The following is a 25,469-nucleotide window of genomic DNA, read 5'->3' as shown; positions in this document are numbered from 1 at the left end:
GTGGTATGCACTGGCTTCGACCAGGTGTGCTCAGCCTTTCTCGTAATGAGGGGGGTCAAGGGCTTGTTGACATCACCAGCAGGATCATGACTTTCCGCATTCTTTTTGTGAAAAAGTTGCTTTATAACCACATGCCTTGGGAGAGTTTGACCCTTTGTTTGCTAAAGCAAGCGGGCCGGCTAGGATATAGCCGTGAGCTTTTTTTGCTCGACCTCCTGAAGATCGACGTGTCACCACTTCCTCGGTATATGCAGAGTGTGATCAACGCTTGGCAAGCTTTATCACTGCAACGTGAGGTCACTTCCTTTACTGCCTCGATGCTTTAAATGAACCAGTTTTCTACAATCCCTGTTTTACAGGAATCCCATCCTCGAGGGCTTTTGTGCAACATTTTGTGGGGTCCAATATACTTCTTGTGCACAACCTGCTGGATTTTTCAAAAGAAAGATGGAAATCTGGTCATGAAATCTCCACCATTACTGGGTTGAAATCAATTCGGATAATTGGTCAGCTTTTTTCTGCTATCTTAAAGGCATTAATGAGTTTTGGAGTGGGTTTCAGGAGTCTTTTTGATATTGTGGATTTGCCCAATCAATATGCCTTCCCTGTTTTGCTTTTGGACTGGGATGGCAAATCTGTATCTTTAAATTCCATTGAGAAGGGGAACCTGTATTCCTTTTGTATTCAGTATATTTTTGCTGATTCAGTTAAAAGTCCTTTTGGGATTCAATGGAAAGAACATTTGCCAACTTCGACCCCTCTTGTCCCTGCATGGAGAGGTTTATATACCCCCCCCCCCAATTTCTAAACGTTCGGGCGACCTGCAATGGAGATTAGTGCATTGCATCCTCCCTTATAATATCTTATTGCACAAGTTTTCCAATGAGATCTCGGAATTGTGCCCATTTTGTGAAAACAATGAAACGCTTTGTCATGCATATGTAGATTGCATAAGACTTGTCCCTCTTTTTCAGTTTTTGCATGATATTATTTTAAAGATGGGTCTTTCTTTTTCCTTGGTGAAATTTATTTATGGTTTCCCTATTTCCTCTAGTTTCAAATCTGAGACTGGTTTGGCCAGGTTTTTGGTTGCTGAAGCAAAAATGGCAATTTATCAGACAAGGAAAAAGAAGGTGGAATCTGCGGATGCTTGTTCTTGTGTTTTATTAACCTTTAGAACTTTAGTTGTGTCTCGCATCCAGCTTGATTTCTTTTTCTGTTGCAAGTATGGGAGAATGCAGGATTTTGTTGACAAATAGTGTGTAAAAAATGTTCTTTGCTCTGTTGTAAATGAATCACTTGAGTTTCCTTTCTGATTTAAAATGTATGAATCAACCTAAAATGTTTTTTAATAATTGGTTGTTCATTTGTATTGGTAAAATATTTTTTTCTACCTTTATAAATACCCTCTTGTTTGTTAAAATATATTTTGTTTGCTTGCTGTGAAAAACAGTTAAGTGTTGTGCTGACGCCTTTGTCTCATTGGTGAGACACCTTTTTATACTTTTGTAATAAAAGAATATAAAATCTCTCTGTGTCTCTCTGTGTCTCTCTGTGTCTCTCTGTGTCTCTCTGTGTCTCTCTGTGTCTCTCTGTGTCTCTCTGTGTCTCTCTGTGTCTCTCTGTGTCTCTCTGTGTCTCTCTCTCTCTCTCTCTCTCTCTCTCTCTCTCTCTCTCTCTCTCTCTCTCTCTCTCTCTCTCTCTCTCTCTCTCTCTCTCTCTCTCTCTCTCTCTCTCTCTGTCTCTCTCTCCTGTCTCTGTCTCTCTCTCTGTCTCTCTGTCTCTCTGTCTCTCTCTCTTCCGATTCTGAAATCCACAACAGTACATGTACATTAAATCATGCACATCTTACCTTGCAGGCATGTTGCTCATCACGTCAACATTGCTTAACACCAAATCAAGCTATTATTCAAATACAAAGAAACTGTCGTCATTTTAACAGACGTTCGATGTGCTCCACTGTGTCTCCGAGCAACCACCGGGAATGTTAAAAGGAACTTCTGAATGCTTCATTACCTCTGCTGGAGGGTATGTTTTCACCACTGTCTCTCTGTTTGTCTGTGAGCAGGATATCTCAAAAGGTTATGGACAGATTCTGATGAAACTTGATGGACAGGTTGGGTGTGTGACAAGGACAATTGATTCGATTTTGTTGAAGATCTGGATCCGGATCCAGATACCAGAATTTCTAAAGTGATTCTTCACAATTGAGAGATTGGGCCAAAAGTATATACTGAAGCGTGATATTTCATAAAGTTGTGGACAGGTTCAGCTGAAACTCGGTGGAGAAGTTGAGGAGATGACAAGAACAAGCTGATTAGATTTTGGTTCAGGCCCGGATGCAGATCTGGCTTATGAGTGGGGCACATAATGTAAACTGTTCAGCCTGGCGGACGTATGTGCTTCACCGAGTGCCTTTCTCGTTTCATTCTGTTACAACTTGATCTGTTTCGTGTTCTAGCTCCTCCACGAACTTCGCCACTGTTAACAAAAAAAAATATATAAAAATGGACTTTCCTTTGCAGACCAATGTGCTCTCTTTTGATGAATTACAATGTACACTTTATTACCTCGTGTAAATGATTTATCTACTGCTCCGTTAAATGTGTTTAGGAGCTTGTCATGTGGAATGTTAATACAGTATACAATTTGTAAAAATCACAAGTTGATAGACATTTATTTTTCCTCCTGTTGTTAATGTCATGGATGTTTTAAATTAAAGGTTTCGAGTGTTCCTTGTTCCAGGAATTTTGGACATATGAATAAAACTTTTTAATTTTATCCTCCATTTGCAAACATTTTCAAATAAGTTTCATCGTCTCTGTAATCCTACCTGACAATGGTTTCGATTGTCCACCTGTGATGAACCTCATCTCACACTGATTCTTGTGTGTTTTAGGGATCCAGTGAATGAAAGGTAATTTATGGTGTTTATCCAGAGGTATCAACCTTCTCACCTTTGAGTGATTTACATGTTGCTGTAGCAAGTCTGTTTTATTATCATTACTTGTTTTGTAGAAGGTTCACTCTGTAACACTAATTGTTCTAAGAATGTCTGAATGTGGAATGTTTTCCTTATAAACCCGACAAAATTACCCTGCTTTGTCAATATGAAAGATAACGTATTGTGATTGAAGCTGTTTCATGAATAATCACGTCTCTGAATTGTTTAAAATCACCTTATTAATTGTTATTATTATTATAAACTCGAACTTTCCTTTTCAAATCAACAACTCTACTTTTTTACATGTTTCACAACCCTCCTCGAACCGGAAAACCATATTTTTGTTTTTTGGGGGTTTTTTTGTGATTATCAATTTGTTTTCTCATACATTCACTCAGTCGTATTGGCGTTAGCTTGATGCTTTATTCCAGTTTATCCCTTTGTTCTCTTTTGTTAGTAATGTGTGCAATTTTTTTTTTTTTTAATCTTTCACTCTTCTGAGATCCACAGTGATGATGCATTTTTATGTGAATCTTTAAATATGGAATGTTCAAAATTACAATGATGTGTACTTTCAAACCACTCCTCTGTGTCTATAAATTGCACCTTGCACTGTTTCTTTATATTTGAAGATCTCCCCCCCCCCCCCCCCCCGATTGCACTTCGCAAGGTGTACGCAACCCTTGATGGCTCTCTTTGCTGTGATGTTTCTGGAAGTTTCACACACACACACACACACACACACACACACACACACACACACACACACACACACACACACACACACACACACACACACTTCCAATAACAGTGACAATGGCAATGCACTCAAATGATTTCGGGGTTGCAGGTGCATTCATTGCTGAACAACCTGGAGCAAAGCCAAAGTTCATTCATAATTTGTACCATGACCTTCAATTGGATAATAATCATTAGTTTATGACCGATGGAAAGTTTGCCTTGAAAGTCCTCTTCCGATTTCTTTCTTGATCGGCAACTTACAGAAGTTGTTTCCAGAAGTCCTCCATCGGTTATCAGCTGACTTGGTGCTGCTGCTGCTGCATACATTGTAATGGAAGAACCTTATGCTGTGTCATGTTCTTTCTCGACACCCTCTCACCCCTTCACGGGAGGAGATAACATCACACAGCCCCCCAATTCTTAATCCATCGCTTTTTAAAATAGTTGCATGGAAATTTTTTTAATTTTAATTTTACCGTGACTCTGTGTCTGCTTTTTCGTTTCCTTCCACTGTTGTTATTAAGTTGTTATCAACTTTTTTAACGTCTAAATATTTTACTTTCATTTGTACATTGTGGAAACGTTTGCACTCATGCTTGCCATGAAACTAATGATTATTTTTTTCTGTAATTGTGATAATTAACATTTTGTCAAACATTGGAATATGATATCCTTCGTATGCTGCAATTATATAGAGATATCTACTTCGGTAATCCACATAATTATAATTCATTGAACAAATACAGCTATATTTTAGACAATAACTGTTGCTTTTCTAACAACATGGCCTATGTTTGTATGATACGACAACCATCCATGGTAATTATGATGAGTTGAAGAATCAGGGAGTGTATTTGTCCTTTTTATTTCATGGACTTTTGGGACCTTCAGGGAGCCAAGGATGGTGAGGCTTTATGAAAGGTGGATGAGAGGGTCTCTCCTTGCATTTGACCTTTCAAGAAGGTCGTCAGTGATATAGTTTCCACCCAGTAATTATAATGTCCTTGGGGTCATGTCAGACTGGAAGTTTGGTTTTCAAAGCAGACCGGAACATGAGCAAATTGCACAAATACAAATCGCGCCTCGAATCCAGTCCATAATTTCCCATCCCTGTGTGTACAACCAGTTCTTCTATTTCATCAACTCCTTGTATAACTCCCTTTTTCTGCTCTGAATTCCCATTACTCTGTGATCCCTTGCTTCACCACATCTTTTACTCGTACCTGTTCATTGTTGTCATGGTAATCATGTTGTTATATGTACTTTTTTCATTGTTCTACATCCGCATAAACGGCTCAAAGTCAGGTAAGTGACCTAACTGTGAATATAGAGGAAAATATTATTTTGCAAAGTGAGATTTTAGAGATTAACTAGCATGTATCAGCTCGCTATGCTCGCTTCTCCACGGGTTGTTACAGGCACTTACCGTTACAGATTTGCCCTGTTGTCATGATTTACACCAATCATAATACAAGCATTTATTTTGTTCGAATTTATTTGCAATATTTGGGATATTATTGTCTAAAGGGTCTAAAGGGTCTAAATGGTGTTAACGTTTAAGGAGGCTAAAGGGACTTGAAGGGGTGTAAAAGTCCAAAGGGTATAAGAGGTCTAAATGGTGAAGGGATCTAAAGGTGTCTCAAGTGTCGAAAAGGTCTTAAATGTAAAAGGAGTCTTAATGGATCCTCTGGGTCTTTGGGGTCCTCTGGATCTTTAGGGTATTTTGGGCCTTTTTGATATTTGGGGTCTTTTAGGTATTTTTGGTCTTTGGGGTTATCTGGGTCTTTTGGGCCCTCTGGGTCTTTTGCATCTTCAGGGTCTTTTGGGTCCTCTGGGTATTTTAGGTCATCTGGATCTTTTGGGTTTTGGGGGTATTTTGAGTCATCGGGGTCTTTTGGGGCTTTTGGGTCTTTTGGGTCCTTGGGGTCTTTTTGATCATCTGGGTCCTTGGGGTCCTCAGGGTTTTTTGGATCTTCTGGGTATTTTGTATCCTCGGTGTATTTTGGGTCATCTGGGTCTTTTTGGTCCTCAGGGTCTTTTGGTTATTTGGGTCTTCAGGGTCTGTGGGTCCTTGGGGACTTTTGGGTCCTCAGGGTCTTTTGGGTATTTGTGGCTTCGGGGTCTTTTGGGTCATCTAGGTCTTTTGGGTGCTTGGTGTCCTTTGGGTCCTCAGGGTATCTTGGGTGTTTGGGTCTTCATGGTCTTTTGGGTCCTTTGGGGTCTTTTTGGTCCTCAGGGTGTTTTGGGCCTTTTGGATCCTCAGGGTCTTTTGGGTCCTCAGGGTCTTTAGGGTTTTCGGGGACTGGGGATCTTGAAGGATCTTCAAAGGTCAAAGGAGGGGTCTCAGCAGTCTGAAAGGTTGAAAGGTACATTGAATAGTATGTAATTTATGGACATACGTTAAGTTACAATGTTCAAACAGTATGTAATTAATAGACATATAGTGACGGCTTCAGTACATACCTCCAACTGGCTGAACAGTTTACATTTAGTATCCCTCTGATCGGCAGCATCTGAATCCAGACCTGAACAAAAATCAAATTGGCTTGTTCTTGTCACCGAACCAACTCACCCACCTGGTTTTGTCACATCTCATTCACAACTTTTTGATACATCATGCTATAGATCGTTTTTGGCCCATCTCTCAATGGTGAATAATCACTAGTAAAAATTAAAACCATTCTCATATCCGGATCTGGGTTCGGATTCTGATCTTCACCGAAATCGAATGGATTATTCCTTGTCAAACACCCAGCCTGTCTGCCAAGTTTCGCATGAATCGGTCCACAATTTTTTGACATTTCGTGCTACATCTCGCTTTTAGCCCCATCACTAAATGGGAAAGAATCGCTTTAAAAAAATTCTCTGATCCGGATTTAGATCTTCACAAAAATTGAATCAATTCTTCCTTGTCACATACCCAACCTGTCCTCGAGGTTTTGTCTGAATCCGTCTACTGTCACATACCCAACCTGTCCTCCAGGTTTTGTCTGAATCCGTCTACTGTCACATACCCAACCTGTCCTCCAGGTTTTGTCTGAATCCGTCTACTGTCACATACCCAACCTGTCCTCCAGGTTTTGTCTGAATCCGTCTACTGTCACATACCCAACCTGCCCTCCAGGTTTTGTCTGAATCCGTCGAACATTTTGAGATAAACTGCTCACAGACAACAACAACAACAACAACAACAACAACAAAAAAGGGGCAATACCCCTGGGTGCTCACCTGGTAGAATAATGATATTGAGGAGGAACAACATGGGACGGAACAGGAAAAATATACCACTGCACCAATGTAAAGGCATTTACCTATTTTGGGGGACACCTACCCCCCCCACCCCCATATACTCCCTTAGACCCTGATTTTCTTGATGTCATGAACAAACTTAAGTACATCATGGATGATGAAGGTTGTGGTCAAATTTCATCGAAATTGTGTGTGTGGTTTTGGAGAAGAAAGCAAATGCATATTTTGGGGGGAAACCCGAAAATATGTGTTTGCGGTGGTGTGCGTTGGGGTGATGCTGAGGTATCGTCCACCAGACAGTGGTCTCCTCGGGTTAACCTGAGGCGGTCCCTTTGAGTGGGTGTCTGGAATGTCCTATCCCTAAGAGAGGATGATCACCTGTCTCTGCCATCATTTGAGCTCCAGCATTTGGACATTCGTATTGCAGCACTCTCTGAAGTTTGAAGACCAAATAGTGGTGAGATCATAGCGGGTGGTTACACCTTCTACTGGTCTGGTCGCTCTGATGGTTAACACAACCAATGAGTTGCTGTGTCTAATAAGGGTGTTTGGGTGTTTGGGTCTTCATGGTCTTTTGGGTCCTTTGGGGTCTTTTTGGTCCTCAGGGTGTTTTGGGCCTTTTGGATCCTCAGGGTCTTTTGGGTCCTCAGGGTCTAATGTCTAATGTCTTCAGGGTCTAATGAAGCTGTGTCTAATAAGCTGACTCCCATGATAATCGAGGTAACTCCCGTGAATGAGCGTATAATTATGAGACTGAGGATCCATCAGTCCTTGCGTGTCATTTCCCTGGTCTCTGTGTATGCTCTGACTGAGGCGCGTGATCACACAGTGAAGGACGCATTATATGCGATGCTCAATTCTGTGGTTGAGCAGTGTCCCAGCAACATGCTCTTCTAGTCTTGGGGGATTTCAACGCATCAACTAGCACTGATAGGGATTGTTATGAGACATGTGTTGGTCCACATTGGTCTGGAACTGTGACCCAGAATAGCACTAAGTTCCTTGACTTTAAGACCTCCGACCTGCCTGCGGTGAGAGAGTAAGAGGCCCAAAGACTCAGCCTCATCGCGGGAGATACCAATGATCCTAAGTGTCTTGGTTTCCACAGCGTGAAGTCGAGAAAGGTAAGAGGCAGGAGCACCAGCCCAGAGGGGAGAGCAGTACATCATCAGGCTGTGGAAGAAAGCTTTGTATGTTGTCAGGAGCTCAGGTGGGCCAAGGAAGGACCGAGCACAATGGAGGATGCCCAGTGGGCAACAACTGGTTTTGGAGGCCAGGTTGGAAATGTGGCTTTCCCAGGAAAGATCATGGCTGATAGTGAGACCCAGAAGCTTGAATGAAAGCACTTCTTGAAGAAGATTTTAAAGAAAGTAGATGGGAAGGGGGGGGGGGTTCCAGACGTTCCTTTCAGAGAGATGGTGAGTGTGAGATTTGTCAGGATTGAAAGACATGTTCTACGTGTTGGACCAGTTTGTGATTTTATCCAGATCTGCAGAGATCGAAGAAGCCGCTAATTGCCGATCTGAGGAATGACAGATGGTATTGCAGAGGGTGGAGTCATCATCAAAGAGATAAAGAGGATTTTCCAAAGTCTGAAAGATCATTGATGAAAACCAGAAAAAGAACAGAGCCCAGAACACGACCATGAGGAACTCCATCCTGGACAGGAAGAGGGGATGAAAGAACTCCATTTAGGACCACACATTGGCTTTGACAGGTGAGGAAGTCTGCGAGCCATAAGTGGAGATGTCCTTGGATACTAAAGGAAGAGAGTTTGGTGAGCAGGGCAGGTTGCCCGACTGTGTCGAAAGCACGCGATATGTCGAGGGATATGGCTCTGATTTAATATCCGGCATTGAGGATCTCCATCCATTCTTGGGAGAGCAGAAGCAGTATATCTACGGTAGAGTGACCTGGTCTGAAACCAAATTGATGATCCAAAATCAAGCCATCAGAGAAGAGGAAGGATTTAATGTCTGAAGCGATGATGGATTCCATAACTTTGCTGATGATTGTGAGAAGGCTGATTGGTCTGTAGTTATAGGGATCTGTTTTTGCACATTTTTTATGCAGGGCAGTGATGTTTGCAGATTTCCAAGCTGATGGCAGATGAGCTTAAGCAAATAAGAGGGTGAATAGAACAGAGAGAGGGTGGGTAAGAGCAGAAGAGCAGTTTTTTAGGACACATGGGTTGATGCCGTCTGGACCGATTGCAGAATCTGAGTCAAGGTTTGACAGCAAACTCTCCACCTTGTCAGGAGAAAAGGACACAGAGTCCAGGGATAGCTTGGTGTGACTGGGTAAGGTGGGTAGAGAAAGCAATGGGTTTTGGACACAAGATTTAGATGCAAAAACGGAGTTTAGGCATTCAGCCTTTTCACATGCGGTGTCAGCTCTGTGGCCATTTAAGGTAAGGGAGGGGATGGAGCGAGAACATGCACCACAAACAGACTTACCAAGAAGCCACTAGGATTTGGAGGAGGTAGAGAGGTTTGTGAGTTCAGACTTGAGATTAGAAAGATGTTGTTTTCTGGCTCTCTTGAGGGTAGATATACACTTATTCCAAGCTTTATGGAAGTAACTGAGATTACCCTCAGCTGGATTTGTTTTCCATGAGGCAAAGGCAAGTTGTTTCAGGACCCTGCCTCACCACAAGCATCAGTGTACCATGGGTGGGATGAAGTGTCAGACAACTGAAGATGAGAGGGGATAAATCTGTGCAAGAGTGAGAGAGAGAGAGCAAGTTTCTTTGAAATAATTCCCAGGACAAGTTGATGTTGGAGAAAATAGCGATGGAGACCAGTTGAGAAGTTTGATGGCTGGTCGAAGACCCTGCCAGTCAGCCTGAATGAAATGCCAGACAAAGGCGCTGAGGTGGTTCTAAAATAACAGCAAGAGAGATGTCTGCTTTGTCAAGCATGTGGTCAGGTGAACCGATTGGAGTGGAGGAAGAACAATAGATATTTTCAGGGAAATTGGCCAAAATCACATCCACAAGAGTTGTAGTACTGTTGGTTGAGATCCGGATCAGGATGTTGACTGATAGAGTCAGTCCCAATGACTTGCAGAAGTCTTTTGCTGAAGGGCCACGACAGATGAGAGAGGTACCCACACCCAGGCAACTGGCATGATGGCAATTGAAGTCACCACATATGAGGAAGAGAGAATTGGGATAAGAGGATAGAAGTTGGTCCATGTTTTTGGCGCGCGAGGTTTAAATGGAGTCATTACTGTTTGATGGACGGTACAGTACACATATAAACATGAGGTGGGAGTGCAGGGGAAGCCATAGCCAGAGGTATCCCTGGGGGTGTGGGGGAGTGTGGGCAGTGCATGGAGAGTGAGGAATAGAGTCTTTGATGAAGAGAGCAACTCCTCCACCAGGACGAAGCTCAGGTCTGTCATTCAAGAAGTGGGAGTAACCAGGGAGAGATACTAGGGAGTCAGAGACGTCTTGAAAGAGGAAAGTTTCTGTTAAGCCAATTATGTCTGGTTTGTCAATGGCAACCTGCATGGAAAGATTTGTCAGGTTTGAGAAAAGGCCCCAGATGTTTGAGGTCCACACTGTTGAGGAAGAGGGGAGGAAACTTTGGGTGCAGGGGAGGGGAGGCAGAGGGTAGGATGAGGGAGGAGGGTGGAGGGGGAAGGTAAGGAGAGTTGTTGAAAGAGTGTGGGGGATTGCAGACCAGGTTGGGACTGCTACTATTCACTATTCACTAGTGCAGCACTGAAAAAATGGTCGGATCCTGATATGGATTCGCATCTTCATCAAAATTGAATCAAGGAGTCCTTGTCACACACTCAACCGGTCCACCAAATTTCATCCGAATCCATCAACAACTTTTTAAGATATCATGCAATTTCTTTTTCAATCTCTCAATGGTGAGGAATCACTTAAAAATTAAATAACTCCCGGATCTTAACCAAAATTGAGTCACTTCTTCCTATTGGCACTCCCAAGCTTTGCATCAAGTTTCGTCCGAATCCATTCATAACCTTTTGAGATATTGTGCTGCACTATATATAGTTTTTGGCCCATCTAACAATGGTGGTCACTTGAAAAATTCTCAAATCCGGATCCGGATTCAGATCTTCGCAACATCGATTCAATTGGTCGTTGTCGCACACCAAACATGGCCACCAAGTTTCTTCTAAATCCATCTACAACTTTTTGAGATATCATGCAATATCGTTTTTAGCCCCATCTCCCAATGGTGAAGAATCACTTAAAAATTTTAGTAATTCCTGTATCCGGATCTGGATTCGGATATTCGCCAAAATTGAATTGGTTCATCCTTGTCATACAGCTAACCTCTCCACCAAGTTTCGTCTGAATCCATCCATAACCTTATGAGATATTGTGCTATATGTCGTTTTTGGCCGTATCTATCGATGGTGAAGAATCACTGAAATAATTGTAGTATCCGGATCCAGACTTGGATCTTCACCAAAATTTTGCATTGCTTTCCTTGGCCAATAACCTCCATAATTCAAAAAAAAAAATTCAGAACGATTGCTTGAAAACTGTGGCGAAAAATCATGAGAGGCAGACAGGCAGACAAATGCCGCAGACCGGCATACTTGGCGAAAAAAAACTTTGGCCAAATAATAACGCACACAACCAACCAGTGCACTTGAAAAATCTTCGATTTTCGCAAGTACCAAGAGACGTCGTACAGAGTACGATACTTGCGAAATCCTTCAAACAAATTTGACCACAAAAATAATTGGTGGTTGAATTCAGTGACCTGATGTGAAAATCCTCTTCAAATTTCAAGTAAATCGCATGAAAATTGATGATTATATATAAATTTGGCCTTTGCTGACCTATTAACCTCTTACCTCAAAATGAAGAATTTTGACCATGAGTGGAGTTTTGGCTTCTTGCTTTTGACCAACTCCACCATTTGGTGAAGTTTCATGAAAATCGATTTAAAAATGTGACCTGTAGGCGATTGACATACAAACAAACAGACACATTCACAGACCAAACCAACCAATATATTTGCGAATCTTCGATTTCGCAAGTAACAAACAAACAAACATACAGGGGTTAAAACATATAACCTCCATCCACTTTTGGTGGCGCGAGTTAATTATTTATTGAATCCATTATTAGTCAGTTCCGATGGAAGTGACTTATAAAATGGGGGTTCATGTGCGTCGATCGGTCCGTCTGTCCGTCGGTCGGTCCGTCCGTCTGTCCACAATGAATCTTTCGATCATTATTTTGCAACCTGTAGTCAGAATGACTTGAAACTCGGAGCGATGATACTTGGGGAGATGCCGCAGAACTTCCTGCAATAAAATTTCAGATTTGTCACCAATTGACTTCGTTGATTAGTCTTATCAATTAATCTTCAAAGTCCTAAAACTCGTAGACTATTTATAGTTTTTGCTTCTGCTTTGGTAATAATGGTTCTATGGAACACTATCTACAGCTTGCCTGAGCGTTTTTTTCCGAATTCTTGTCCAGGAGGAAAGATAATGAGTCTTAATGAGTATGAAGTTCATTTGGACCAATTAATCTTCAAAGTCTTAAAACTCCAAGAGTATTCATAGTTTTTGCTTTTTGTATGGTATCCATGGAACAATGTCTACACCTTATCGAAACGTTTTTTTTTTCTGAATTTTTGCCCAGGAAGAAAGATAACGAGTCTTAATGAGTATTATGTTCATTAGGGCCGGAATAAAAACAATGAATGTTAATGAATATATCCAATATCGATGAAGTCGGAACTAACCGGGTCCACGGGCCATATTTTTTGTCACAGTATGCATGATTTATGGTGCAAAATTCATAAATATATTTAACTAAATAGAAATGGTATACAATTCATGATGGTCAAGTTGAATATTCATTAGAGTAAAATCTGGCCTTATTAGTATTGTTGTGTGCTCTAATTATTTTCCTTTCTATGGTTTCACAACTCACAGGAGAAACCCATTGGTGCTATGATTCAGAAAAAGCATGTGGTATGTACTGCAAAAATACACCCTCATAACACTTACAGCAAGTGCTCATTGCAACAATGCCTTTGTGAAGGTGAATTAATTATTTTAATATCTATCTATCATTCTATCATTTCTACCGATATATAATCTCTGCCTGTCAGTCTGTCTGTCCGTTTGAGGAGGAGCTTCCTGGTTCAGGGCGGGGCTTCCCCTATTCAGGGCGGGGCTTCCCCTATTTAGGGCGTGGCTTCAAAATCAAATCGCCGCCATTTTGTTTGCTGCCGATATTCTATTTTGTAAGGCTCGCACTTTCTTACTCTCTTGCAGCTTTATATTAACTCTAATTCAATATCAGATTTCATTTTTCATGGTCGCTAAGATGGTTTAATACTCAGTTTAAAAATGCATTTTCAGTGAAATTAAGGCTTGTAATATAAACTAAATTCAGACTCCCTCACGGCGATGTCTTCACTCGAATTCACCATCTGATTTTATTTTTTAGGAGTTGCTAAGATGGATTTAGTTTCATTTGCAGCAAAAGGTGAGAAAAATCAGAGAAATATTGGTGTTTTGAGACAAAAATGAATTCTAATACCCATTTTGAATGTATCTGTTCAGACGTGATGTGGGGAGGGGAAGGGGAGGACAGTGGGAGGGAGAGGAAACGGAGGGAAGGAGAGGGAACAGGGGGAGGGAGAGGTAACAGGGGGAGGGAGAGGGGACAGGAAGAGGGAACAGGGGGAGGGAGAGAGAACAGGGGGAGAGAAAGGGGACAGGGGGATGAAAAGGGGACAAGGAGAGGAAAAGGGGACAGGGAGAGGGAAAGGAAACGGGGGGAGGGGAGAGGGAAAGTAAACGAGGGGGGAAGGGGATAGGGAGAGGAAACACGGGGAGGAAAAGGGGACAGTGAGAGGAATAGGAAGGAGGGGGAGGAAAAGGCGGCAGGGAGAGGAAACAGGGGGAGGAAAAGGGGACAGGGAGAGGGAAAGGAAGGAGGGGAGGAAAAGGGGACAGTGAGAGGGAAAGGAAGGATGGGGAGGAAAAGGGGACAGGGAGAGGGAGAGGAAACAGGGGGAGGAAAAGTGGACAGGGAGAGGGAAAGGAAGGAGGGGATGAAAAGGGTACAGTGAGAGGGAAAGGAAACAGGGGGAGGAAAAGGGGAGAGGGAGAGGAAGGAGGGGGAGTATAAGAGTGAGGGTATGGTTCCCTGTAAGGGAAAACTATAGTTCGGGATCGAACTGTCATCTCATTATATTTTTCATGTTCCCGGGGTATATCTATCTATAATTCCAGCAATGTGTGTGTGTGTGTGTGTGTGTGTGTGTGTGTGTGTGTGTGTGTGTGTGTGTGTGTGTGTGTGTGTGTGTGTGTGTGTGTGTGTGTGTGTGTGTGTGTGTGTGACCGCTGTTTCTCGACAACTACTGGTCCGATCTAAATGAAACTTGCCAACTACATTGCTGGGGCCTGAGGATGTGACTTTTCAAAGTTTGATCTTAATCGGACAAGTGCTTCCCAAGTTATGGCCATTTATTTGCCAACCAATGACAGGACACGTTGCTGCGTGGACGTGGCCGATGGGGGAAGATAACCTCAGCCGCGTTCGCCATTACGGGTTACAGCGTACGGACTTCCAGATGGTGATGACTTAATGTATGCTAGTAATTTCTCGATTACTTATGCGCATTTATAGATAAACACAATGCCCCGTTATGATCCTTTTCATATTAGACGGTGCATAAATTTTGGCAACATGAGAGTGAGCTGGAATGCTCCGAACCAGGAAGTATTTTTTTTTTTTTACACATACGTTTTTTTTATTATTCTCTCTTCTCTTCTCTTTGTGTTTTTCCTTGCGATGACATTGCGAAAAGGCAAAATACGTTGGCGCTAATTGAATAATTGGCCATTAAAACTAGATTGCGAATAATCGTAACTGCGATATGCGAACTTCTGGGCCACGCACGTACGGGCACGCGAGAGCGAAGAAACTGCCTGTGTGGTTGTTGTTTCTTGCTCGCAGTTTGAAGGTTTTTTTTTTACAGGCACGTACTCGTAAATATAAAGACTTTATTTCAGGCGAGTGATAAGTCTTTTCCAAGTATATAATTGAACTATACTTCGAAAAACTTTGTTCGTAGTAAATGGAATATGAGGACTAACGATGGAATCCAATATTTATTTATAACGTTTGGTTTTAAGGAATTATTAATTTGTGAAGTGAAGTGTATTTTATATGTCAGTCAAGGCAGGTTCTCCCCCCTCTCAAGACAGAAGTAAGTCACTCCAAACCCTCTCCCAATTCTCATCCCCTACCTCCCTCCTCTCCCCTACCTCCCTCCTCTCCCCTACCTCCCTCCTCTCCCCCTACCTCCCTCCTCTCCCATGTGCACGATCCTCTCCCCCCTTCTCAAGTCAAGTCAATCAAGTCAAGGTGGAAGTAATTCACTCTACACCCGCTCCCACCCCTCGCCCCTGTGCATGATCCAAACGTCATACATGTCTATGCCCCACTAGTATATTACAAAGCAGGAGTGTCCGTCCGACCCTGAACTTCTCCCTCCCTCAGTTTTGGGGCTAGCCCTACCAAACCTTCTGTGGAACGTTTTGGGGTCCCAGCGGATGTCCTAAGGTGGGTGGGAGGTTGTTTTTTTTTAATAAATTCCTCAATACAATTACGATTATAATTTTCGATTCTGACGAAGTGTCTTGTATCCGCCCTTTCTTGCTCGCTGATTCGGCTCTATTGGTTGTCACGTGAGGACGGCGTCGATACCTGTTTATCTCGCGAGTGTTTGTATTTTGTCTCTTTTAAATGTATAGTATTAATTTTTGATTGGAATGATTATGTTTGGGATGAAAATATAAAGAGATTGAGTTAAAGGCAGAGTTAAAAAAAAATCATGTTGTGAGGGTTTACACTGGTGACATTCGCGGATTCGATATTTGCAGTTTCGCCATTGTAACATCATCGAAGTGTTACCCGCCTTACTTCGGTCGGGGTCAGCTGCAGTAAGTTTTTTGCCCAAGTCTTTCAGGAACCGGCTGTCCAGCCCCCTCCCATGCGTGGAAAGGGTACCTCGCTAGTATATAAATTATCTCAGGCTTTTGGTGGAGCTCATGAAATGGAAGACCAAGAAGGAACTCAAAGAAGTAAAGAGCAAAGATGGAGTCATCAGGAGGAACCTGGACAGGATTCTTGTTTCAGCCCCTGCTCCCCCTACCCTCAAACCCATCCAGGCACAGCCAAGTGAGCCTTACAGAAAAAAAATTCTGTAAGGTTTCACTTCTCATGATAAAGATAGATAACAAAATAGAGTAAAAGAGATGAAAGAAGAAAAAGCAAGAATTAGAATGAATAAAGAGAATTGTAATATCTCTCTCTCTCTCTCTCTCTCTCTCTCTCTCTCTCTCTCTCTCTCTCTCTCTCTCTCTCTCTCTCTCTCTCTCTCTCTCTCTCTCTCTGTCTCTGTCTCTGTCTCTGTCTCTGTCTCTGTCTCTGTCTCTGTCTCTGTCTCTGTCTCTGTCTCTGTCTCTGTCTCTGTCTCTCTCTCTCTTATCACAAGACTGTTAGACGAGACAAACACAGCCACTGAACTTCCCGTGGTATCAGCAACGTCACTTCCTGGAGAACTCTGGGTACCAGCAACATCACAACAATGGTGTGGCCTTTCTCCCCACAATCAGCGGGGCATTTCCAAAGGAGGAATCTCCAAACCTATGGGGATTGTCCATGCTCTTATGCTTTTAAATACTGAACGCCAAGCAAGGAAGCAGCACGTACCATTTTTTTAAGTATTTGGTATGACTCAGCCGAGGGTTTGAACCGCTGACCTCCCAGACTCAGTGGTATTTCAATAAATAATAACCAAACTACACATACACTGGCCATGCATGACATCACAAGTGCAATCCCTGTGTTATCAATAATAGGGAGACTAAAGTACATTTCAGGTTGAAGATTTGTTAGATTTGTCGATATTTATTGTCCAATTCCGTTTTGAATGATGTCGTATAACACCATGATGGTCCCCCATTAATTGTACACCGCTCCTTCCCAATTCTGTATGCAAGTGATGCATGACACCATCGCCGGGCGCTGAATGAAGGGAGTACTCAGTTTTCACTCCATTTGTTAGTTGCAAAATCGAAGATTTTTCAAGTTTCTTGGTTAGTCGATTTTGTTTGTCTGTCTGTCTGTTGGGTCGCTGAAATAGGTGACCCTGATTGTCAGTAATTCTGTCTGTTTGTTTGGATGTTTGTTCGTTTGTCATCAGCATAATTGGTAGTAAACGTGGGCGGATTTTGACCAAACTCGGGTGGTAGGTACATCTTATGACCTCGTGCTTTGGAAATTGTGATGGTTGCTAGGGACGCTTTGGTTCCCTAGCAACAACCGAAAAACCTTCAAAATCGGTACCGTTCACGCGAAATCAATTCCGAAAGGCATTATCCCACATAGGGTTATGAAATTTGGCACGAATGATCTACAGGTGATGCTCTATCAAATATATTCCGGTTTTTGTGATATATGGAATACTTTACCCGCAGCGCCCCCTACAATTAGGGTATGCACGGAAATTGGCGAAAATTGAAGACCCCCTAGCGACCAGGTGAGTGCATCAATACGAATGAAACTTTTTCAAGTTCATGGTACTCAATGAGTACTACAACTTTGCCTCAGGACATATTGACCGATTTCGCTTCGGGGTCAATTAGTGCAAAACTCGATAATATGCGAGAGCTGGAGGTGCCTTCGCGCCAAATGCTACTCCTCCTAGGGTTATAGTCGGATGGTCATGAAAATTCACACAAATTATCCGGTATACATTGTGCACAAACGATGGAGCCGGATTTTCGATTTCGATCTTTGTTCACCCACAGCACCCCCTCGAACTTTGGGGATTTCCGATTTCAAACCGCATTTTTGGTACTTTTCATTCAAATGGATACCGAATAGTCATCAGAAGATGGAACTGGATGAGATTTGATATGCATAATCGTAAGGTGATTCCCTATCCGATATATGACATCCATTTTGCTCTATATCTTATAGTTTCCATGCTCGGTGACCCATCGCCGCCTACCGGCTTGTCTGCATGTTTGTCTGTCTGTTTATCGCCTACAGGTCACTATTTTAAACCGATCTTAACGAAACTTCACCACATGGTAAAGTTTGTCATAAGGAAGAAGCCTATTACTTTTGAGGTCAAGAGGTCAGAACATCAACATAGGCCAAAGGTCAACATTTTAGGTGAGATTTCTAAAATCCTCAATTTTCATCGGATTGACTTGAAATTTGAAGAGGCCTTATATTTCAGGTCAATGAATTAAACCAACCAATTATTTTTGAGGTCAACATGGGCCAAAGGTTGACAACTAAGGTGGTATTTCTAAAATCCTCAATTTTCATCCGATTGACTTGAAATTTGAAGAGGATAAATATTTCGGGTCACTGAATTCAACCAGTCAATTATTTTTGAGGTCAATATAGGCCAAAAGGATAATACAGGCCGAATTTCTAAAATTATCAATTTTCATCCAAATGACTTAAAATTTGAAGAGGAGTTTCATATTTGGTCATTTAGTTCAACCACCAATTATTTTTGAGGTCAAATTTGATTTATAGATTTTTCATGTATTGTGCTCTGCATAACATCTGCTTGTTTGTTTGTTTGCTATTTACAAAATCGAAGCTTCTTCAAGTATATTGATCAGTCAATTTTGTTTTTCTGTCTGTCTGTTTGTTTATCACCTGCAAGTCAGAATTTTAAAATAATCGTCATGAAACTTGACGAAGCTGTAGAGGTAGTCTTAACTGAGAAGCCAATTGATTTTGAGGCTAAAGGTCATCTTGAGGTCCAATTTCTAAAATCATCATTTTTCATCCGATTGACTTGAAATTTGAACAATATTTGCATAGTGCATCACTTAATTGGGAAACCTACTATTTTTGAGGTTAAAACGTCAAAGGTCAACTCAAGGACAAACTTCTAAAATCATCAATTTTCAACTGAAAGATCATCAATTTACATCTGATTAACCTGAAAATTAAGCAGCAATTGCAAAGTGCATCACTGTATTTGGAAACCAACTATTTTTGAGGTAAAAAGCTCAACTCAAGGTCAAACTTCTAAAATCATCAATTTCAATCTGAAAAGTAATCAATTTCCTTCCCATTGACCTGAGCTTTGATTAAGTTTGTCAATTTTAATCTTAACTAGTGCGGGCCCGTACGTGCGTGGCCGTACGTGCAAAAAAAAAGAAGAAGAAGAAGAAGAATTGGGACGTCAATTGTGATGTCATAGCACCGTGTCCTGTCATTGGTTTGGTAAATAAATGGCCATAACTTGGGAACCACTTGTCAGATTAATATCAAACCTTGAAAAGGCACATACTCGGGTCCCCAGCAATATACCTGGCAAGTTTCAATTAGATCGGACCAGTGGTTGTCGAGAAACAGCGGTCACAGACAGACAGACAGGCACACACACAGAGATTGCTGGAATTATAGAGAGATGAAATGGACAATTTGATGTATCCATGGCAACCTTTGGAGAGGGCGGTAGATTTTGCAAGTATCGTGCTCTGCACGACATCTTTTTCTTGTTTGTTTGTCCAGGCGATATCTGAGCCATCCTTTGAGCTTGGAAGCTGAAATTTGGGGACAAAAGTGAAGAAGTACTTTGGCAAAAAGGATATTTTTTGATGAATCAATTACTTGATAAATTACTTAATTATTATCGATTTATTAATTACCTATTTTATTTCTCATTGTGGCAATATTTCAGGCATATTTTGAGCGAGGAAGTCAAAATTTGGACATAACAGTGACCAAGTGATTTGGCTATAAAGAGTATTTTTGATTTATTGATGAATCAATGGATCGATTAATTATTAATTTTTCGATTAATTAATTAATTTTTTTTTAATTACAAATTTTGTTGAACCCGTGGTGGTTTACGTATGCCATTCGGCAATTGATTGAGAAATTAATTATTTTATGATTATTATTTATATATTTTAATTATGCAGTTGATCAATTATTGTACTTTACTTCCTCCCAATTCAGTCTGCATCTGCTGCACAGTGGCATTGCCGGGCGCAAAAGGTGCCCCAGCGATGTCGCACGCTGGAGGATTTGTTATTTATTTATCTTGCATGGGGTCGGTGTACTTTGAATGTACCACGACTTGATTAACTTATTTTCACTTTTGAAAAAGATATCATAACCCACCAACACAATCTTTTGAAGGATTTTTCTCATGAATAGTTCCTGCTATTCCAAGAGATTTGATATTGTGTATTTTTTCTCAAAATCCCTTTTTATGGGGTGAGGCTGACTGGTATTGAGTGCTGCTTTGCTCTGTCCACATCACTCCTCCATTGCCCTCTGTCATTAGCCACCTCTTTCTACTTTTCCACCTCTTTATCTTTGCCACATTTTTGCATCCTCCTACATCTTTCTAACATCCCTCTTCACCCATTCCTACTATCTCAACTTCAGTCTACCCCTTTTTCTCCTGCCTCCCTCTTTCAACACATCAGCTCTCTTTGAAAGTCTATCTTACTCCATCCGCACCAGGTGCTCTGCCCATTTCAGCCGGCTCTTTACCAATTCCCCTCTCAAGCTCACCTGCATAAGATGCATCCATCCATTGGACCAGAACCTGTACAGAGCGTCGGTGGTGCCGAAGCAGTCTCCTGGGCTATTGGGCACAATCCTGGACGTGCTGCCACTCCAACGCAGGATACTCAAAATGGTTCAATAATCCCAGCAAGCTGGTACTCATTTTGCCGATCTTGGAAGGATGACAGGCTGAGTCAACCCCACCTGATATTAATTCAATGGCAGGCAGGATTTGAACTCAGGATCCAAGGATCCCAAGCCACCACCCTAACCATTAAATCAAATCTGCACACGATCTCCTCCCTCAATTCGTCCGTCGTTCTCCTCTCCATCCTCTTCCATCTTGCAATCCTCCTCACTCAGTTGGTCTCGCAGACTTGCAGCCCCTGTTGTTGATGCTGTCGACAGTCCTTCCTAATTCCAGAGCCAGGCGATGCATGACATCATCTCCAGACACCAAAGGAAGGGAGTACTTGGTGTTTACTCTGTTTGTTTGCTTGTCTGGGCGATTCTTTGAGCTCGGAAGCTGAAATTTGGCGACAAAAGTGAAGATGTACTTTGGAGAAAAACTATTTTTTGTATTTTTTGATTAATCAATTTATTAATTCATTACTTAATTATTATCGATTTATTAATTACTTATTTATTTTCTTTCTCATCTGGGCAATATCTTTGATTAGGCCCGAATCTCTTGATACTCTTGTTTGATACTATTTGTACAATGTACATTGATACACTGCTCCCTCCAAATTCCGTCTCCATATGCTGCACAGCAGCATTGCCGGGCGCCTTACGCACCCCTTCAATGTTGCGCAGGAGGATTTGTTATTTATGTATTTGGCATGGGGGTGGTGTAACTTGAATGTACCTCTACTTCTTGTACACCACTCCTTCCCAATTCAATATCCACGCAATACATGACATCATCTGAGTACACTTTCCTGCCTCAAACCCAAGTTCATGTGGAAGTTCTCCAACATTCCAGGTCCAACGAAAACTTTTCCCTTCATTCCCCCATACATACCTTCCACCATCCTGAAGACATTCTCAACAGTTGCACATCATACTATAATTCACCGTCTGTCTGTTACCATGTACTGCAAAAACGGCTGAACCGATCGCAACCATTTTGTGGGTGTGTAATCCTGGGACCCCTTGGAGTAAAATAGGCATAAATATAATAACATGACCCCCTTGACGGCTCCCGTCAAGCCTATTTTACTCCAAGGGGTCCCAGGATTACACACCCAAAAAATGGTTGCGATCGGTTCAGCTGTTTTTGCCGTTCCTGGGAACAGACAGACAGACAGACAGACGGTGAATTATAGTAAGATGATTCAGTTGTTGAATGTTCATCTTTAGATTACTATACTGTTAATTATGATAATACATTATTTATTTTTTATACAATCTGCCTCTTCCATTCATTAGGTGATTTTTTTTTCTTACGATCACTCTTAGTTTTATATTTTATCATCAACACCATTCCATTTTCTTTTAATTCTGAAGGAACTGAACTTTTCTTAGTTCTTAGACTTGTTCGGCATATTCGGGAATTAAACCGAAATTTGATTTGATGTTTGATCCTTTTTGCTCCCCTCAATTATGGTGAGAGTCGTGATTGGTCGACTTTGATCAAGATCTTTTATCTGCTTCTTTGTTTTTTTTAAAGTCAGGAGGCCAGATTCACCTCAAGTATTCTTAGAACCATTTTAATTTTATTGCGGAAACAGATGTAAGTACAGTAAAATGTTTGAGCAATAGATCAGAGTAAAATTTGTGTAACTGAAGGACGTAAAATATTTTACAAAAAGTAAATTAAATGTCTGAGAAGCGAGATGGTTAAACATATGACCAATTTAAATCCCTCCTGGTGTACAAAGGTGTACATAGGGTACAGAAAATGTTGGGTTAATTAAAGGATCCCCCGGTTTGTGGCCAGTAGGTTAATAACTGTTTGTAACATGAACTGTTTAATTGTAACAAGAGGAACTGGACCAATATGATCCTCCTCACCTTTAAATATCTTGAGGTTGTTCCATGACCTCTGTAAGGTAAAGAAAATGACAAAAGCATTGAAGATATCATTGATTAATTTCCTTTAGGCCCGAACAATTGGAGTTCAGGACATCCAAACTGTGCTGGTCTTCGGCAATCTCCTGTGGACCTGGACTCTTTCCGTGGACCATTTGCAGAATTCCCACCGATTACACTAACAGGATATGACACACTAAGTTCGAGCTCATGGAACCTCCAAAATAACGGACATTCTGGTAAGCAATATGCTGGTTTAGGTATTTATTATCTGTGAAAGGTTCATGGAGATATTTATTTGTTTGTAAAATGTCATACATTGTCACTTGCCTGAATATGCATTTCCTCTTGTTTTAGATTGCTCTTTGCAACTGTCAGATAATTAAAAATACCACCAACGGCACTCTCTCAATCTGGGTGGGAATGCCATTCTTGTCCCACCTTCGGTGGGCATTTTAAAGTGATGATAATTCCAAACAAAGTGATACGTTTTCTGGGATACACTGCACACCTGAAAATTAATCTTGGGATATACTGTAATCATATTTGGCCTTTCTGGACAACATGGGAGGGTTTTTGTGCCATAAAATGCAAAAAATGTTAAATTTACACATATTGGTCATTTTTTTTCTGGAACACACTGCAGACCTGAAAATTATTTTTGTGACATAGTCCAGTATTTAACTATATTTTGCCTAACTGGACCACACTGGAAAATTTTTGTGTGTGTGTGTGTGTGTGTGATGTCAAATGACAACTGGTCGACTTTGAAGTTTTCCATCGAATATATATATATATATATATATATATATATATATATATATATATATATATATATATATATATATACATATACATATATATATATATATATATGCCCCGGTTAGAATAGGTGTACCATATCGCTGTGTGCCGAAAGAGGCGACCAGGGTTGCGTCAGGAAGGACATCCGGCGTAAAAACCTATGCCAAATCATTATGCGGACAACAAAACGAATTTCCATACCGGATCGGTCGAGGCCCGGGTTACCAACGACCGCCACCGGTACCGGTGGTGAGCAGGGTACCAGTGGAAATTGTGCTACTGCTGGGCGAAGGAGGAGAAGGAGACGGGGAAGGCGAGTCCGGAGGCAGTGGGAGAGGGGGAAGGGTAGAAGTGTGCAGATGAGAGTTGGAACTCTGAATGTTGGGACTATGACTGGCAAAGGGCGAGAGTTGGCTGATATGATGAAGAGAAGAAAGGTGGACATACTGTGTGTACAAGAGACCAAGTGGATGGGGAGTAAGGCTTCGGAGCATTGGAGGTGGTTTCAAACTGTTCTACCATGGTGTGGATGGGAGGAGAAATGGTGTCGGGGTAATCCTGAAGGAAGATTATGTCAAGAGGGTATTGGAGGTGAGGAGAGTGTCTGACCGAGTGATGAGTGTGAAGTTGGAAATTGAAGGGGTGATGATGAATGTCATCAGTGCTTATGCCCCATGTATGGGGTGTGAGATGGAGTATAAAGAAGATTTCTGGAGTGAGTTAGATGAACTGGTGGAGAGTGTATCCAAGGATGAAAGAATGGTGATTGGAGCAGATTTCAACGGGCATGTTGGGGAAGGGAATAAAGAGGATGAGGAGGTGATGGGTAGGTATGGTCTCAACAAGAGAAATGTGGAAGGGCAAATGGTGGTTGAGTTTGCAAAAAGAATGGAAATGGCAGTGGTAAATACGTATTTCAAGAAGAAGGAGGAACACAGGGTGACATACAAGAGTGGACGAAAGTGCACACAGGTGGATTATATCTTAAGTAGGAGATGAAACCTGAAAGAGATTAGTGACTGTAAGGTGGTGGCAGGGGAGAGTGTAGCTCGACAGCATCGATTGGTGGTCTGTAGGATGACTTTAGAGGTGAGGTTGAGGAAGAGAGTGAGGGCTGAACCAAGGACCAGATGGTGGAAGCTGAAGGAGGAAGACTGTTGCGTGAAATTTAGGGAGGAGGTGAGACAGGCGTTGGATGGTGGTAAAGATGGGTGGGATGATTGGGCAACGACAGCAGAAGTTGTGAGGGAGATAGCTAGGAAGGTACTTGGTGTGACATCTGGACAGAGGAAGGAAGATAAGGAGACTTGGTGGTGGAATGAGGAAGTACAGGAAAGTATAAGGAAGAAGGGGTTGGCGAAAAAGAAGTGGGATAGTCAGAGAGATGAAGAAAGTAGGCAAGAGTACAAGGAGTGGCGTTGAAAGGCAAAAAGAGAGGTGGCAAAGGCCAAGGAAAAGGCATATGACGAGCTGTATGAGAAGTTGGATACAAAAGAAGGGGAAAAGGATTTATACCGATTGGCAAGACAGAGGGACCGAGCTGGGAAGGATGTGCTGCACGTTCGGGTGATAAAGGACGCAAATGGGAATGTGCTGACGAGTGAGGAGAGTGTGTTGAGAAGGTGGATGGAGTACTTTGAGGAGCTGATGAATGAAGAAAATGAGAGAGAGAGAAGGTTGGAAGAGGTGGAGATAGTGAATCTGGAAGTGGGGTGGATCAGTAAGGATGAAGTGAGGACTGCTATGAAGAAGATGAAAAGTGGAAAGGCGGTCGGCCCAGATGGTATACCAGTGGAGGCATGGAAGTGCTTAGGAGAGATGGCAGTGGGGTTGTTAACCAGATTGTTTAATAAAGTCTTGGAAAGTGAGAGGATGCCGGAGGAGTGGAGATTAAGTGTACTGGTTCCGATTTTCAAGAATAAGGGTGATGTGCAGAGCTGTGGAAATTACAGAGGGATAAAGTTGTTAAGCCACACCATGAAGTTGTGGGAAAGAGTAGTGGAAGCTACGTTGAGAGGAGAGGTGATGATCTGTGAGCAGCAATATGGGTTTATGCCAGGAAAGAGCACCACTGATGCAATGTTTGCTTTGAGAATGTTGATGGAGAAGTATAGG

At 41.9% G+C, this 25,469-nt stretch overlaps 1 protein-coding gene across 1 annotated transcript in view; it reads left to right on the top strand.

Moving 5' to 3' along the window:
• Positions 1 to 12,848: 12,848 nt before the first annotated feature.
• LOC147028846 (carbonic anhydrase 2-like) overlaps positions 12,849 to 25,469 on the top strand; it is a 59,297-nt gene continuing 46,676 nt past the window's right edge. Inside the window, exons 1-2 of the mRNA XM_085879617.1 lie at positions 12,849 to 12,910; positions 22,622 to 22,789. Of these exons, the coding sequence (XP_085735743.1) occupies positions 12,853 to 12,910; positions 22,622 to 22,789 (226 nt within the window). The 5' untranslated portion in view covers positions 12,849 to 12,852. The remainder of the gene's footprint in view (positions 12,911 to 22,621; positions 22,790 to 25,469) is intronic.

The sequence above is a fragment of the Eptatretus burgeri genome, chromosome 4 (genome assembly GCF_056783735.1).
Source record: "Eptatretus burgeri isolate ZD-2024b chromosome 4, Ebu_testis_v1, whole genome shotgun sequence".
In the NCBI taxonomy this organism is placed as follows: Eukaryota; Metazoa; Chordata; class Myxini; order Myxiniformes; family Myxinidae; genus Eptatretus; species Eptatretus burgeri.
The sequence above is the reverse complement of the archived record's forward strand: the minus strand, read 5'-3'. Positions and strand labels throughout refer to the sequence as shown.